General features: G+C 54.1%; 1 protein-coding gene across 6 annotated transcripts in view; it reads right to left on the bottom strand.

Moving 5' to 3' along the window:
- Window positions 1–12625, bottom strand: part of SLC38A10 (solute carrier family 38 member 10) — a 50172-nt gene extending 37547 nt beyond the window's left edge. For 5 of the 6 annotated variants that reach the window (XM_019027783.4, XM_019027784.4, XM_055389458.2 and 2 more), the window contains exons 1-4: window positions 11850–12390; window positions 6714–6831; window positions 1876–1921; window positions 441–534 (exon numbers count right to left, since the gene is read on the bottom strand). In XM_019027783.4, the coding sequence (XP_018883328.4) occupies window positions 441–534; window positions 1876–1921; window positions 6714–6831; window positions 11850–11948 (357 nt within the window). In that variant the 5' untranslated portion in view covers window positions 11949–12390. Of the gene's footprint in view, window positions 1–440; window positions 535–1875; window positions 1922–6713; window positions 6832–11849 lie in introns of all 6 variants that reach the window. The other variant, XM_004040831.5, reaches the window with a different exon arrangement.
- Between the last annotated feature and the right edge of the window lie 3200 nt (window positions 12626–15825).

The following is a 15825-nucleotide window of genomic DNA, read 5'->3' as shown; positions in this document are numbered from 1 at the left end:
GGTGGGCCTCTCTGTGGTGGGGGGCAAGCACGGAGGAGGCTACCCCAAGGTCCCTGCAAGAAGTGCTGAGTCCACAGCCCCCAGCAGCTCTGGGTGACCACGGAGGCCGGGGATGCCCGAGGGCCTGGCCGCCTCTGCCCTCCAATGGGCAGCCCGGGCTGGCAGAGACTTGCTCTGCACTGTGCCCGGGTCTGAGGCTCCCCCACCCGCCCCTCATCTACACGGTGTCGGACTCTGCCTGGCTTGCTTCCTCCCGTGTACCTCTCACAGACGTGACCCAGCAAAGCCCCCGCACTCCACCAAGCCCCTGGAATGACAGCAAGCTCGACAGAAGCTTCTCCCGACCAGCACCCAGGTCTCGGTCCTCGGGAGGATCCCACAGAGGGCCTCAGAGCAGCCATCAGCATCTGAACAACCTAGAACCCTGAACACGTCCTTACCTGAAACCCGAACAGCCGGGCGAAGAAGTTGGACCCCAAGTCGCCGATCACAACGTAGAAGGCGATGCAGGTGCCCAGCATCAGCCCGATCATGCTGCACGGGGACGGGGGTGCGGGAAATGCCATCAGGGCGAGCTGGCACAGCACCTGGGCTGCCGCCAGGGACTACCCCAAGGCTGGGCTGAATGACAGATGTGATTTCTTTTTTCTTTTTTTTTTTTTTTGAAACAGAGTCTCACTCTGTCACCCAGGCTGGAGTGCAGTGGCGAGATCTCGGCTCACTGCAAGCTCCGCCTCCCAGGTTCATGCCATTCTCCTGCCTCAGCCTCCCGAGTAGCTGGGAGTAGCCGAGTAGCCACGCCCGGCTAATTGTTTGTATTTTTAGTAGAGACGGGTTTCACCGTGTTAGCCAGGATGGTCTCAATCTCCTGACCTCTGTGATCCGCCTGCCTCAGCCTCCCAAAGTGCTGGGATTACAGGCGTGAGCCACTGTGCCTGGCCAACAGATGTGATTTCAAACGCACCCCAGTTCACAGGGCGCGGGCAGGTTCTGTGGCGCTCGCTATGTCACTTGGCATGCACACCAAACGACACTCAGCTTTTCTCAGCCTGGTATTATACTCGCCCCTCTGCGGAGGCTCTAAAAGTTACAAAAATCTCCATGATGGGCCCGGCACAGTGGCTCACGCCTGTAATCTCAGCACTTTGGGAGGCCGAGGCAGGCGGATCACCTGAGATCAGGAGTTCAAAACCAGCCTGGCCAACATGGCAAAACCCTGTCTCTACTAAAAATACAAAAATTAGCTGGGCCTGGTGGCACGCGCCTGTAATCTCAGCTACTTGGGAGGCTGAGGCAGGAGAATCGTTTAAACCTGGGAGGTTGCACTGAGCCGAGATCGCAGCATTGCACTCCAGCCTGGGTGACAGAGCAAAACTCCATCTCAAAAAATAAAAAAATAAAAAAAGCCCCACGATGTTAGTCAAGTTAAGTCAACTGCTTTCAAAAAAGGCTGTTCATTTTGAGTTTACAATTCCCTAATTTAGAAGCCTAGAAGTGCAATCTCTCAGCGATTTTTTCATCTCGTAAATTTTTTCATCTCATGAAATTTTACTCCAAAGGAAGAAAAATATGACATTTGCAATGTAATGCCACCTTTATGCAGCAGTGTTTGAGGGGTAGGTGCGGTGCTAGGGAATGGTGTTGAGAGATCACAACTGAGGGAGGACTGCTTAACAGGTTCTTGGAGTTTTCCATACATAAATTTTTCTTACAACACTGAAGGGTACAAGTAATTGGACTTTCATGTATTTAGCGACTCTTCAGAAACCTAAGTTACAGGTGAATCTGGGGATGAAACTGCCGCTCCCGCAGGGAGGGTCCCCAGTGTCTGGGTGCGGGGGTGGGGGGCAAGCGCAGCGGCAGGGCGGGGCTTACCTGGTCTCCACCAGCATCTTGCCTGCCTTCCCGTAGGCGTGGAATGCTAGTGCAAAAGAAAAAGGAACACTCAATCCAACAGCGTGAGAAGCTCGTCCAGAACAAAGGTACTGAGCCAAGCTGTCAAGGGCGATTTCGCAGAAACCCATGGGCCCAGATTCTCCGGGGCATGAGGCGTATTTCAAATTCTGGCCGCCAAGTTATTTTTGGATCTACTGTCTGCAAATGAAACTACAACAAACAAAGACAGAGCAAGGGAAGGACAGGAGGCAGGTTCTTCTTCCACTCAATCAGATTGTTTAACAGACAAAGAGACAAGTCCCTGCGATGCAGTCCTCCCACCCGGTGACCACTGGGGTCCGGCTGGAAACAGCATCCCACAGCCCGGCATGGCCGAACCCCGTGCCGTAGGCCAGAGCTTGCAGGTCCCCAGAGGGTTCAGTGCTGGTCCCAGGTGCCTGAGCGCCACAGCCTGCACCAGAGGGACTCTGACGGAGGGCTTTCATTTTCACCCTTTGGTTGGGATTTATAGAAACAAATGGAGACTCCTTTCGAGCATGGTGCTTCAGGAAGGGAGGGGACGAGAGCCCTGGGCTTGTGGTGTTCACGTGGACGGCTAATGAGAAGCCTTGCCGATGAGGAGCATGCGTCCCCGACGGGGCGGCCGAATGCGGAAGGAGCCGCCATTCTCTCCGCCCTGACAGCGGGATTCTCTGCAGCAGATGAGAAATGGCGCTGACTCAGCAGGGTCCCTCCCAGGCCCCGAGCGGTCATCTGGTGACCCCCGCGCTTCCCCCACGGCCCAGCCGGAGGAGGGCAAAGGGAAGTCCCGGCTCCAAGGCACACCCAGAGATGGGGTGCATGTGGCAGGATGGCCCAGCCCCGTCGGCAGCCCCAGCTTCCTGCCCCCGGTTTCCTTCCTCCCACAGGCTACAGGCCTCTGATGAGCTTTGGAAAGCAGGAAACACACAGGCCAGTAACTATGAATGGGTCCAAAAAACACTCCTTATTACTTTAGACCACTTAGGAAGAAGCACAGCGTTGCCGAACGCCAGAGCCCGGCAGCAGCAAAGACCCCACCTCCAGGGCTCACCCTGGCCTTTCCTGGACCTGCCTATGGGCTCGCTGAAGAAGCCTGGCACCCCTTGAGTTCATCCCACAACACGGAAACCCGAGCCAGGCCCCAGAAGCTGACCTGAGGCTGTGGAGAGTTTCAAACACTAAGAACTCCAGGAGCCCCCTCAGCAGCCCACAGCCCAGGGCCCTGCTGTCACCAAGGAACGCCCTCCACACCCCTCAGTGATGGCACAGCCCGGATGCAACAAAACACGGCGCTCCAAACATGAAGTTGCTCCTGGCCATAATGTGCCTTTTTACTCTCCAAAAGGAAGCTGAGTCTCTACAGCATATTCCAAACACGAGCGCACCCTGCCCAAGAAGGTTCCAGAATATGCCTGCCACTGGCAAGGGAAAATGGGAGGCCGTCTAGGAAATCAGGGCAGCACTCTCTTCTGGTTCCCAGGACAACGTCCTGAGAGCCCACCACGCTGAGACACGGCCCCACACGCCTTCTTTTCCCCACCTGGGCCAAACCCTCACCCGCCATTCCCAGTGTTAATCCCTCGGCAACTTCTCCTCCCCAGGTTCAAACACCAGCCCCAGGTGGACTGACCCCACTCCTTCACATCCTGCGTGGACTGGCACAGAGAAAGGGAGGAAGAGGCTGAAGCGCCCAGCAAGGTCCCGGGGACCCAGCCCTCCCCCGAGTGTGGACTCCCAGTGCGGGCCCAGCCCCTGCCAGGCTGGAGGTATCTGTGAGCGGCGAGCTCTGAGGGCACGGCCTCCATGCAGGGTGTACCCTACCCCAGGTCCAGTCGGATCTCCCCCAGAGCCGGCACAGGAGCCACAGAAGCCTGGCCCACCCAACGACAGGACGCGGGCAGCACTCCTGACACCGCTGCTCACAACCGAGAACTCAGAGGCCGTGTGGGGACCAAACAGTCGCTGCTGCTGGGGGAGGCGGTTTCTAGCCCAGACCACGCATGCCAGGGTTCAGGCACGACTCTCAACAGGGCAGGGTCTGGGGCTCAGAACAGCTTCATGAGAAGCCGCGACAGCTGAAGGAGGCTGAATGACTGATGTATCTGTGTGTCTTCTGAAGAGGGGATTTAGAAAAGTCCATGTCCGAGCAAGACACGCAGGGCAAGGAAGCAGCAAGTGAGAAGGTGACGAAAATGACAAAAACCACCTGCAACCAGCAACAGCGAATAGGACAGGGAAATATACAAACACCAACAAAAAACGACACCTCTCCAGGCTGGCACATGGCACTGGAGGACAGCGGGGAGGGTAAAGCGATCAGCGGCCACCTCCCCAGGCTAACCAACCCGAGGAACCATTACACCGCAAACCTATGCCTCGGTGGGGGCAGATGCCATTTGGAGGAAACCACCCAGCCGTCCCAGGGAAAGTCAGTCTTTGTGCAAGGACGGGACCCAGCCCGGCGCCTCCTGAAGACTGGAGCGTGGAGCTGCTGTCCACTCTGCACGAGGGCCTCGCCTCAGCTCCAGGACAGTCTCATCTTACCCTCCCCAGGGATGCCTCTCCCAGCGCGGGTCTCCCCACTTCTAAGACGAGCCAGGGCACACTGCAGCTGACGCGGAGCAGCTGGGCCCAGGGGCCTCTGTCCGGAGCTCACGCAGTGGAACCACCGTGTTTGGTGTCAAAGGCATAACCTGAGACACACTTGGTGTTCTGGAATCTTTTTTGTTTCTGGCAGGCAGAAGTGGACTGCGGTCAGCCCAGGCAGGTAAAGGTTGGAAGCTCAGGCAGGAGTTCCAGGCAGCACAGAAGCGCACCCACCCGGCAATTTTCTTCCAGTCCTTCACACGTAGCCAAACTGGTTTGACTTTTCAGGGACTTTGAATGAATAGACAGCCAGCTATCAGAAATGGGGGCCTCCCCAGCCCTGGGTCACCGGTCTTCTTCCAGGACACAGCCAAGGACTGGAGTTGGGGCCTCTGCTACAGAAACCCTATACAGAGACCTCAGTGAGGAGAAAAGGGTCGCCCTGCAGGCCACAGTTCTGCAGACCCAGGAAGGGGCCCGCCCAGGCACTGTGCCTCCTGGCTTCCGGTAGGCATGTTTCAGCCCAAGTTGAATTAGGCCATCTCACTGTGGATCAAATTTAACAGTGAACTTCACTTCCTCAAATAACGACAAGAAAAGACTCTGACAGCACCATTCTCATCAGGAAGGGAGAAGGAATACATCCCCTCCGGTTCTGAGGGCCGAAACGAATGCAGGACTCTCTGTGGCAACATGAAGGGGACTGGGAGGAAGTGGAGGCTGGGAGGCCAGGACCCATGTGTGGACCGTGCAGGTGTTTTTTATTTTGTTTGGCCCCCTGGACCCCTAAACACCATTTCCTCTCCCGCCACCTCCTCACTCTGCCGTGGGAGCTGTGAGCCCGGGGGGCAGGATGGCCTTCTGCAGGGAGGAGCCAACATCCCAGCCACACACTGGCTGGAAGGTCCAGAGCCTTCATCACAAGGCCAGAATTTTCACCAAAACCCACAGGGCCAACTCCTGAGAACACGGATGCTGGAATTTCAACACCCATGCTGGATGCCCCCAGAATGGAATGTGGAGCCGAGAGGTGCTGAGCCTGTGGCGGGCAGGGAGACAGCGCGGGCCACACAGCCTGTGGGCAGACGGGAAGGTGAGGGATGGTGCCCTCGAAGACAAACAACGTAGAAAATATTCCACACTGAAATGAAGCAGAAAGCGCAGCCTTCTCTCCTGGCTGAAACAGCATTAAAGCAAGAAAGAACTAAGGGAAACAAAACTGCGACCAACAGCATCAGGGGAAGGACACAGCCACTGGGAGAGGAGCCACTGAACTCCAGCAACAGCCCGGGCCTGAGGAGCTTCCTGCATGGAATTCCGAGTTGGGGAGAACAGCAAGGCTCTCTGCAGGCAGCTCCGCGGGAAGGCATCTGGTGTCCAGGAGAGACACAGAGAGAGCAGGTCTGCACCAGCACTGTGAGGACGGCTGTCTCGGTCTGAGTTTAGAAGAGGAAGCTTGCATGGACCTGCATGGGAGCGGGCAGGAGGGCACGGTGACAGGGAGACCTGGCGCCTCATACCCTTCTGTGTCACTCCAATTTTGAAGCATGTGATTATAACAGGTTTTTCTTTTTTTTTCCAGACAGAGTCTCACTCTGGCACCAAGGCTCGAGTGCAGTGGCGTGATCTCAGCTCACTGCAGCCTCCACCTATCGGGTTCAAGAGATTCTCCGGCCTCAGCCTCCCGAGTAGCTAGGATTACAGATGCCTGCCACCATGTCTGGCTAATATTTTGTATTTCTGGTAGAGATGGGGTTTCACCATGTTGTCCAGGCTCGTCTCGAACTCCTGACCTCAAATAATCCGCCTGCCTCGGCCTGCCAAAGTGCTGGGATTACAGGCATGAGCCACCACGCCCGGCAGGTTTTTTTTTTAACTGCTTTTTTTTTTAATTTGATTTTTAATTCTTTTGAGACAGGGTCTCGCTCTGTCACCCAGGCTGGAGTACAATGGCGTGATCACAGCTCGCTGCCACCTCAGACTCCTAGGCTCAGGTGATCCTCCCACCTCAGCCTCCCAAATAGTAGCTGGGACGACAGGCACGTGCAACCACACCCGGCTCATTTTTTTGCAGCATTACATTTTAAAATAAAAAAACCCTGCTATCCAAGGAATTCTTGAAGAATCAAGTAGAGTAAATAAATAAATACATAAATGGAATAAGGCCCCCGCCCCAGGTCCAGAGCCACCTTGTGGAGAGGGCGCCTCACCCAGGCCGGCGTAGGTCCTCCGCTTGCTCAGGCTGGCCGACTTCACCAAGAACATGCACGACTGGTGCGTCATCCAGGAGCAGAAGACCAAGAGCAGCGCCCCCAGGACGATGCCGCACTGCAGGGTGGAAACAGGAACACATGTTCACAGCAGCAGGTGCTCCCCAGAGGCCCTCACCTCACACACGCGGCTCATGAGGACCCTCTTCACCCCCAGGCCCCGCTCCATCCCAGTCTCCTGCCGAACGCGACACTTCCTAGCACTGAAAGGGCCAATTCCTTGCTGTGGTGGCCGCGCGCCTCGTCCAGGGATGAAGCTGCATGTGCAGAGCACAGGGGTGCCATCTCCTTCCCAGTCCCCACCTCAAGTCTTCATGGACAGCGGGGTGCTGCCAAATAATACCCCCTTGTTCTCTGCACACACCCTACATGCACCATCTTTAGCCACTTGAGTCCACAGCTACGAGTAATGAACACATTTGGAAGAGATTAAAAATGCCATTTTCCCCATTCTCATAAGTTAAATAGACGCTTACTGTGTGACGTGGGGATTAACTGCACCCCTAGGTATTCACTTACCAAGAGGAATGAAAACGTGTTCATGAAAAACCTGTATGCCAATGTTACAGCAGGTTTATCCACAACCCAAAAATGGAAAAACAACCCAAATGTCCTTCAACAAGCGAATGGATACAAACTGTGGTCCATTCGAATACGGGAATATTAGTCAGCAGGAAAAAGGGATGACTACTGACACCCAACCGTGACACGGATGGGACTCAAACGCACCATGCTGAGCAGAGGAAGCTGGACTCTGAATGCTACAAAGTGTCATTCTGTTTACAGGAAACTCAGAAAAGGCAAACTTTTAGGCCAGGGAACAGCTCAGTGTTGCCAGGGGCCGGGGGTGTGGAGATTGGCTGATGACAAAGGGGCACATGGGGACCCTCTGGGGGATGAAGCTGTGTGTTCTGTTTGACTGTGGTGGTTACACAGCAAGCCCATGACCTGCACCCTAAAGAGAGTCAATCAGCCGGGCACAGTGGCTCACACCTGTAATCCCAGCACTTTGGGAGGCCGAGGCGGGCAGATCACGAGGTCAGGAGATCAAGACCCTCCTGGCCAACATGGTGAAATCCCATCTCTACTAAAAATACAAAAATTAGCTGAGCATGGTGGTGTGTGCCTGTAATCCCAGCTACTTGGGAGGCTGAGGCAGGAGAATCACTTGAATCAGGGAGTCAGAGGTTGCAGTTGAGCTGAGATTGCGCCACTGCACTCCAGCCTGGCGACCCAGCAAGACTCCGCCTCAAGAAAAAACAAAAAGATAGAGTGAATCTTCCTGCATGTCCACTACCTCCATCGGGGTGACACTTAAAACACAAGGACCGCCTCACCAGTGCGAGACGTCAGTCATGTGAACCTAGCTGGACGGTGAGGGGGGCGGGGGCGCTGCACTTTCCAGTCTGTTGTTCTGTAGACTTAAAACTGCTCAAACACATAAGTCCGGCTGGGCACACTGGCTCACAACTGTCATCCCAGCACTTTGGGAGGCCGAGGCAGGTGGATCATTTGAGGTCAGGAGTTCGAGACCAGCCTGGCCAACATGGTGAGACCCCCCACCTCTACTGAAAACACACACAAAAAATTAGCCAGGCTTGGTGGTGGGCGCCTGTAATCCCAGTTACTTAGGAGGCTGAGGCAGGAGACTTGCTTGAATCTGGGAGGTGGAGGTTGCAGTGAGCTGAGATTGAACCATTGCACCCCAGCCTGGGTGACGGAGTAAGACTCCATCTCAAAAAAAAAAAAAAAAAGTAAGTCTATTAATACCAAAAACTCATGAGATATCACCAAGCACTCATCAGAATGGCTCCAGCGGAAAAGACATGATACCCAATGCTACCGGGGACGCGGGCCGGCATGTGCACCACTGCATCCACATGGCAGCTCCAGAGCGGAGCACAGGCACCCTGGGGCCCGGCCACTCCACACAGGCACGCACCCAGCAGAAACGCACCCCCTGCCAACGCCTGTCCAACTCCTCAGGGCATCACAAGAGCTCCCAATAGGAGACACCATAAATGCCTCACAGGGGTAAACTACACACAGACATGCACGGCGGTGCAGCGGACACCAGAACGCAAGCCAGACACTCGCACTAGACACCTGCACAGCAAGACCCACCCGCCTCAGTTCAAACCAGGCAGCACCACCGTGGCGCACTAGGGGGTCAGCAGTGTGCCCCGGGTAGGCCGCCACAGCCACAGAGTGCGCTCCTTAATTTGGGAGCTAGTCACACGGGTTTGTTCGTCATATGAAAATTCATCAACAGCACATCTAAAGGAGTGTGTACACATTTTTGTATGTCAAACTTCAATGTTTATTATATATATAGATCTATATATATAGATAGATCTATGTAGATATATAGATATATATATATATTTGTTTGTTTGTTTGAGACAGAGTCTCACTCTGTTGCCCAGGCTGGAGTGCAGTGGCACGATCTTGACTCACTGCAAGCTCCACTCCCGGGTTCAAGCGATTCTCTTGCCTCAGACTCCCTAGTAGCTGGGACTACAGGCGCCTGACATTGCGCCCAGCTAATTTCTGTATTTTTAGTAGAGATGGGGTTTTATCATCTTGGCCAGGCTGGTCTTGAACTCCTGACCTTGTGATCCACCCTCCTCAGCCTCCAAAAGTGCTGGGATTACAGGCGTGAGCCAACATGCCCAGCTGTGTGTATATATAAATATATCAAAACTACTAAAACAAACAAAAAAAACACTAATCCAAAGTTTTTCAATGCCAAGGCTGCCAAACACTAAACACACACATCCCCAAATCGCCTGCTGGCCTCTCCCTGCGCCCCAGTCCAAGAAGGCCGCCATGGAGGAGACGCTGCGGCCAGATCAGAGCAACTGGGCCTCCCTCTCGGCAGCCCTCAGGACTCAGAAGGACGTCTCTAGTCCTTCACTTCCTGACAGGTCTGTGCAGATGCCTGGCTAATCAGCACATGCTCTGGCAGGGGCCTAATGTCCACCACATGGCAGGTGGTCCAAGGCTCGAGACAGCTGGATCGTCTGGGCCCTAAGATGTACTTTCACAGGTGTCTAAACCAGAGCCCCTTCCATGGTGGCACTTCACCGACAGGCATCAAAGATGACAGCATTTGGGGCCAGGCACGGTGGCTCACGCCTGTAATCCTAGCACTTTGGGAGGCCAAGGTGGGTGGATCACCTGAGATCAGGAGTTCGAGACCAGCCTGATCAACATGGTGAAACCCTGTCTCTACTAAATACAAATAAATAAATAAATAAATTAGCCGGCGTGGTGGCACATGCCTGTAATCCCAGCTACTTGGGAGGCCGAGGCAGGAGAATCACTTGAACCCTGGAGGCGGAGGTTGCAATGAGCCGAGATTGCACCATTGCACTCCAGCCTGGGTGACAGAGCGAGACTCCATCTTGAAAAAACAAAGATAACAGTCTTTGACTTGCAGGAGGAGGACCAGCCACCGCTCCACATGCCAGAATGCAGTTCTGCTGCCAGGCAAGTCACAGTGGACACTGGGACATGGAGTCAGTCCAGAAACACCCAGAGGTGGCTGGCAGAAAGCTGGGATTCTCCACGCCCAGACCAGATACTGCCCGGGGGGCTCTGGAGGCATGTAGCCCTGTCTTCCCCCGACAAGCTCACCAACCATATCAGGCAAACAACTCAGACACAACAGCCTGGAGGGCTGCACGGGAGGGTTTGAAAATTCCTTGATCAAAAAAAGTTTTGTTTTGTTTTTTTTTTTAGATATGGGGTACTGTTGTGTTGCCCAAGCTGGAGTGCAGTGGTGCAATCATAGCTCACTGTAATCTCAAACTCCTGGGCTCAAGTGATCCTTCTGCCTCAGCCTCCCGAGCAGCTGAGACTACAGGTATGCACCACCATGCCCAGCTAACTTTTAATTTTTTTTGTAGAGACGGGGTCTTACTATGTTGCCCAGGCTGAAAAAATTTTTTGGATATTTTTATCCCAAAGATAATGAATATGAAAAACACAGTGTTTGCTAAGCTAATCTAAAATTAAACTACTGGTGCCATTTTGTTTCAAAATATACATGTTGTTTTCATTCTTCTACCTACTTGGTAACATTTCAGTCAGCCTTTCTTTTCCAAAGCACTAAATGCTTGTTTATTGTAGATTAAACAGATGACACTTAGAAATGGCCATTTTCTTTCATGTGTTATTCAATGCTGGAATGATGCTAAACTTTTTGTATATGAGATTTTTTCCAACTGTGGTAACGTCTGCACACATTAGATCAAATGTGCAGTTTTTTGTTTTTGTTTTTGAGACGGAGTCTCGCTCTGTCGCCCAGGCTGGAGTGCAATGGCGTGATCTCGGCTCACTGCAACCTTCGGCTCATTGAAACCTCCGCCTCCCAGGTTCAAGCTATTCTCCTGTCTCAGCCTCCCAAGTATCTGGGATTACAGGCATGTGCCACCACCCCCGGCTAATTTTTGTATTTTCAGTAGAGATGGGGTTTCACCATGTTGGTCAGGCAGTTCTCGAACTCCTGACCTCAGGTGATCCACCCGCCTCGCCCTCCCAAAGTGCTGGGATTACAGGTGTGAGCCACCACGCCCGGCCAAATGTGCGGTTTTTGTGAAACGCAGATCTTAGGTGTATAACCTGGTGGATGTTTTTAATCACTTTGCAACCAAGGTCCCTATCTAGTGTCGAAGCCTGGGAGGGGTGAGTTGTGTGCTTCTGAAGACAGGTGCAGTTGGGTCAGAGTTTTTAAGAACACGATAAAATGTAAAAATACGGAGTCCTGCAGTTCCCTTCCGATTCTGGAGGATCATTTTGCTTTGTTACACTTTGCTTCGGTATCGAGTTTTTGACTGTGGGGAACTTTCCGGCCTGGGCTGACAAGGGCTGCCAGGGCCAACGCCGTGCGCTTCTCATCCACGGATTCTCTGCGGGAACTGCGCCGGGACCCAGAGGGTCGCCCCGCCCGCGGCCGCCTGCACCCGCCCAGCGAAGCCCTGCCCCGGCGGGAACTTTAACCAGGACGACCCGGCCAGAAGCCCCCTCTGCGGGGGAGGCGAGGGCGGTGATCTCCGGGCCCACCGGACTCACCTGTTTGAAGCAGAAGGGCATGGTGAGGACACTGACCCCTACGATGCTGTTCACGATGTTCGTGATCAGCCCCCAGTTGGAGGCGGCGGCCGCGGTCATAGTGAGAGGTCTAGGGGCCCGGGGCGAGAGGCCTCGGGGGTCGCTGGGCTGCGGCCGGCTTTGGAAGCCCAGCCAGAGGCCACGGTCACAGGTCCCAACGTCCGGGACGCCGGTGGGCAGGGGATGGGCAGGGACACGGGAGCCTGAGCAGGCGCGGGCGCGGGCCCCGGAGGCTGCCTGGAGGAGGCAGCCTTGAAGGCCGGCTGCGGGGGCGAGGTCAACCTCCGGACCCCGCCAAGCCCTGCGGCCGCCTCAGGGCCATGCGTCCCTCGCTCGGTCTCGCGGGCCGCCTGTGAATCTCCGAGCCCAGACCCGGAAGAGCCGCGGAGCCAGCTAAGGACACCTCAGCCCAACTCAGCTGCCGCCGCGGCGCTCACACTTCCGCCTTCCACGGGCTCCATTGCCCGGAAGTGACGGCCAGGGGGTAGGGTTTGGTGGGACGCGAGCCAATGAGAGGCGGGCCCGGAGGGGCGGGCGGAAACTGGGCCGGTGGGCACCTGAGGGTCTCGCAGCTGTCCGGTTCGCCGAGCTGGTCCAGCCGACATGTGCCCAGGGCCCCAGTTCAACGAGCTGGAGAACAAGGGACTCCCCCCGCGAGGCCTCGGTTGGGATGGGCAGTCGCGGGCTGGAGAGAAGGGGAGGCGCTGTGCCTTCCGGGGAGGAGCGGGTTTGAGGGTTCCTTTTTGACCTTTATTCCCAGGACCGATTCTGGGGCGAGTGCTTGGCGCCAGGGCACGGGGGCGGGGGCCCTGACTGCCTCAGCCGAAAGATAGCCTGTTCTGAGGAATTAGCACCTAGGAGGTAGGAATGAAACGCTGAGCACAGAGAGGCTCGGCCACTCCGCTAAGGCCACACAGCTCTAAGGGGAGGCGGTGCCCTTCAGAACTGCGCCCAGAGCAGTGGCAATGTTGAACTTCACCTTTTCACACGAAAAGAGCAAGGGACATTCCTGGAGGGGACAGGAGAGGTGGAGGCTTACATGACCAGGGAAACCCGGGAGGGCTTCCAGAAGGAGGTGGCTTCTACGCTGGAGCTTGAAGGACAAATGAGAATTCCTCGGGTGGAAATGGAGACCGGGGAGAGGAGAGAACAGAGAAGGGTCCTGATAGATCTGTGGATTCCTGGCACCTAGCTGCTCACTCTGAGTCTGCTGAATGAGCGCGTAGACCGAATGGCTGGGAAGCAGCAAGTGATTCCAGGCTGCTGGGGGAGGATGGCGGAGGAAAGGAGGCCGTGTCTGCAGCACCTGCAGGACCAGGTGTCTTAGAACAGAGGCCCGTTCCTCAGGCACTGGCAGTGCAGCCATCAGGTAAGGCTGTGCCCCACCTTCAGGAGAACAGGAGGAAATGCCTGGGTAAAGACTAAATACGCAGGCAAAATAACAAATGCCTGCGTTCTTTTTTTTTTTTCTTCGGTCAGAGTCTTGCTCTGTCGCCCAGGCTGTATATGCAGTGGTGTGATCTTGGCTCACTGCAACCTCCACCTCCCAAGTTCAAGCTATTCTCATGCCTCAGCCTCCCAAGTAGCTGGAATTACAGGCGCCCGCCACCACACCCGGCTAATTTTTGTATTTTTAGTAGAGACCAGGTTTCACCATGGTGGCCAGGCTGGTCTCAAACTCCCGACCTCAGGTGATCCGCCCACCTCAGCCTCCCAAAGTGCTGGGATTACAGGCATGAGCCACCACACCCAGCCCATTTACTTTTATATCAATGAAATGGCATACACATTCCATAACCTCCTTTTTATTATGTAATTTTCATCAAATGTTATGCATGCAAGGTAGGCTGGGAAACTTACATGTATGTTTTCACAAATAGCAAATACCATGGACCCGCTATTGAGCTTTAAGAACAAAATATTACCAAAGAGTTAGATCCTCCCTTTCAGTTCCTCCCCAGTTCCAGCACCTTCTTCCCCCCTTCCCTGCTATCCTGAGACATCACGATCCAGATTTCATCAATTCATTACTTTTCTTTAAAGGTTTACCATATATGGATATATCCCTAAACAATTATGGGGAAGACTATTTGTCTCTTTTTTTTTTTTTTTTTTTTTTGAGACAGAGTCTCACTCTGTCACCCAGTCTGGAGTGCAGTGGCACAATCTCAGCTTGCTTCAGCCTTTCCCTCTTGGGCTAAAGTGATCCTCCCACTTCAGGCCCTCAGTAGCTGAAACTACAGGTGTGTGCCACCATGCCCAGCTAATTTTCACTTTTTTTGTAGAGATGGGATTTTGTCATGTTCTCCAGGCTGGTCTCAAACTCCTGGGTTCAATCGATCTGCTCACCTCGGCCTCCCAAAGTGCTGGGATTACAGGCGTGAGCCACCGCGCCCAGCTGACTATCTGTCTCTTAATATTCGTTTATTCCATTTTCCAAATTAATAGGAATTGGCCTGCACGTATGACTGCCTAGGATAAAAAATACACTTCCAGCCGAGCATGGCGGCTCACACCTGTAATCCCAGCACTTTGAGAGGCCGAGGCAGGCAGATCACGAGGTCAGGAATTTGAGGCCAGCCTGGCAAACATGGTGAAACCCCATCTCTGCTACAGATACAAAAAATTAGCCAGGCGTGGTGGCGCGCACCTGTAATCCCAGGTTCTTGGGAGGCTGAGCCAGGAGAATCGCTTGAACCTGGGAGGCAGAGGTTGCCATGAGCCAAGATCGTGCCATTGCACTCCAGCCTGGGCAACAGGGCAAGACTTTGTCTCAAAAAAAAAAAAAAAAAAAAGACTGGGCGCAGTGGCACCCGCCTGTAATCCCAGCACTTTGGGAGGCCGAGGTGGGTGGATCACGAGGTCAGGAGATCGAGACCATCCTGGCCAATATGGTGAAACTCCGTCTACTAAAAATACAAAAATTAGCCGGGCGTGATGGTGTGTGCCTGTAATCCCAGCCACTCAGGAGGCTGAGGCAGGAGAATCGCTTGAACCAGGGAGTCGGAGGTTGCAGTGAGCTGAGATCGCGCCACAGCACTCCAGCCTGGCGACAGAGTGAGACTCCGTCTCAAAAAAAAAGAAAAAAATACACTTGCCAGTGTCCCTTGCAGGTAGGGCTGGCTATATGACCAAGTTTTGGACAATAAGAAGCAGAAATGACACGAGAAACTTCTAGGTCATTTCTTAGGAGGGGGTCTGCCGCTCCTTCATCATGCTGTTTGGAACCTAGACACGATGGTAGGAAGCTGTCTCGGACAGTGCAGACAAGGGTGGTACCGTGGCAGAGTGGAGCACCAAGCTAGAAGGATCCTGGATCCCTGGACAACTCATGGAGCCAAGCCGCCATGCCCATCCACGACTACCTCCTGCCAGCTGCTCTGGGAGGGAGCTCCTTGAGCTCACCATGATTTTGGACTCTGTTTCATGAACCCAAAGCTGTAGCCTGCCTAGTTCAGTAGTGTATTGGGATGGGGCACCTTTGCATTTTGGACTATTGTAGGAATTGAATTACATATATGTGCTATTCTGCAACTTTCTTTTTCATTCAACTTTGTCACACTTAAATTTCTTTTTTTGTCTTTTTTTTTTTCCTTTTTGTGTAGAACGGGGTCTCGCTGTATTGCCATGCAGGTCTCGAACTCCTGGGCTCAAGCCGTTTTCCTGCCTCTGCCTCCCTGAGAGCTGGGATTACAGGCATGAGGCACCACACCCGGCCAATTCAACTTTGTTCACAAAAATTGCCATCATGTTGCATGTGCGCTGAGTCTCATTCTTGCTGCTCTGTGGAACTCCGTTACTTAAATAGCCCAGGTCCGCATCCATTCTCCTGCCGAGGGCACCTGAGTTGTGTCCGGTCACTTGCCTCAGAGTCAGTGATCCAGTGAACAGATTTGTCTCCTGAACGTGTGTTTGTTCAAGTCTCTCTAGGGTAAAC

Source organism: Gorilla gorilla, chromosome 4 (genome assembly GCF_029281585.2).
Source record: "Gorilla gorilla gorilla isolate KB3781 chromosome 4, NHGRI_mGorGor1-v2.1_pri, whole genome shotgun sequence".
Lineage (NCBI taxonomy): Eukaryota > Metazoa > Chordata > Mammalia > Primates > Hominidae > Gorilla > Gorilla gorilla.
The sequence above is the reverse complement of the archived record's forward strand: the minus strand, read 5'-3'. Positions and strand labels throughout refer to the sequence as shown.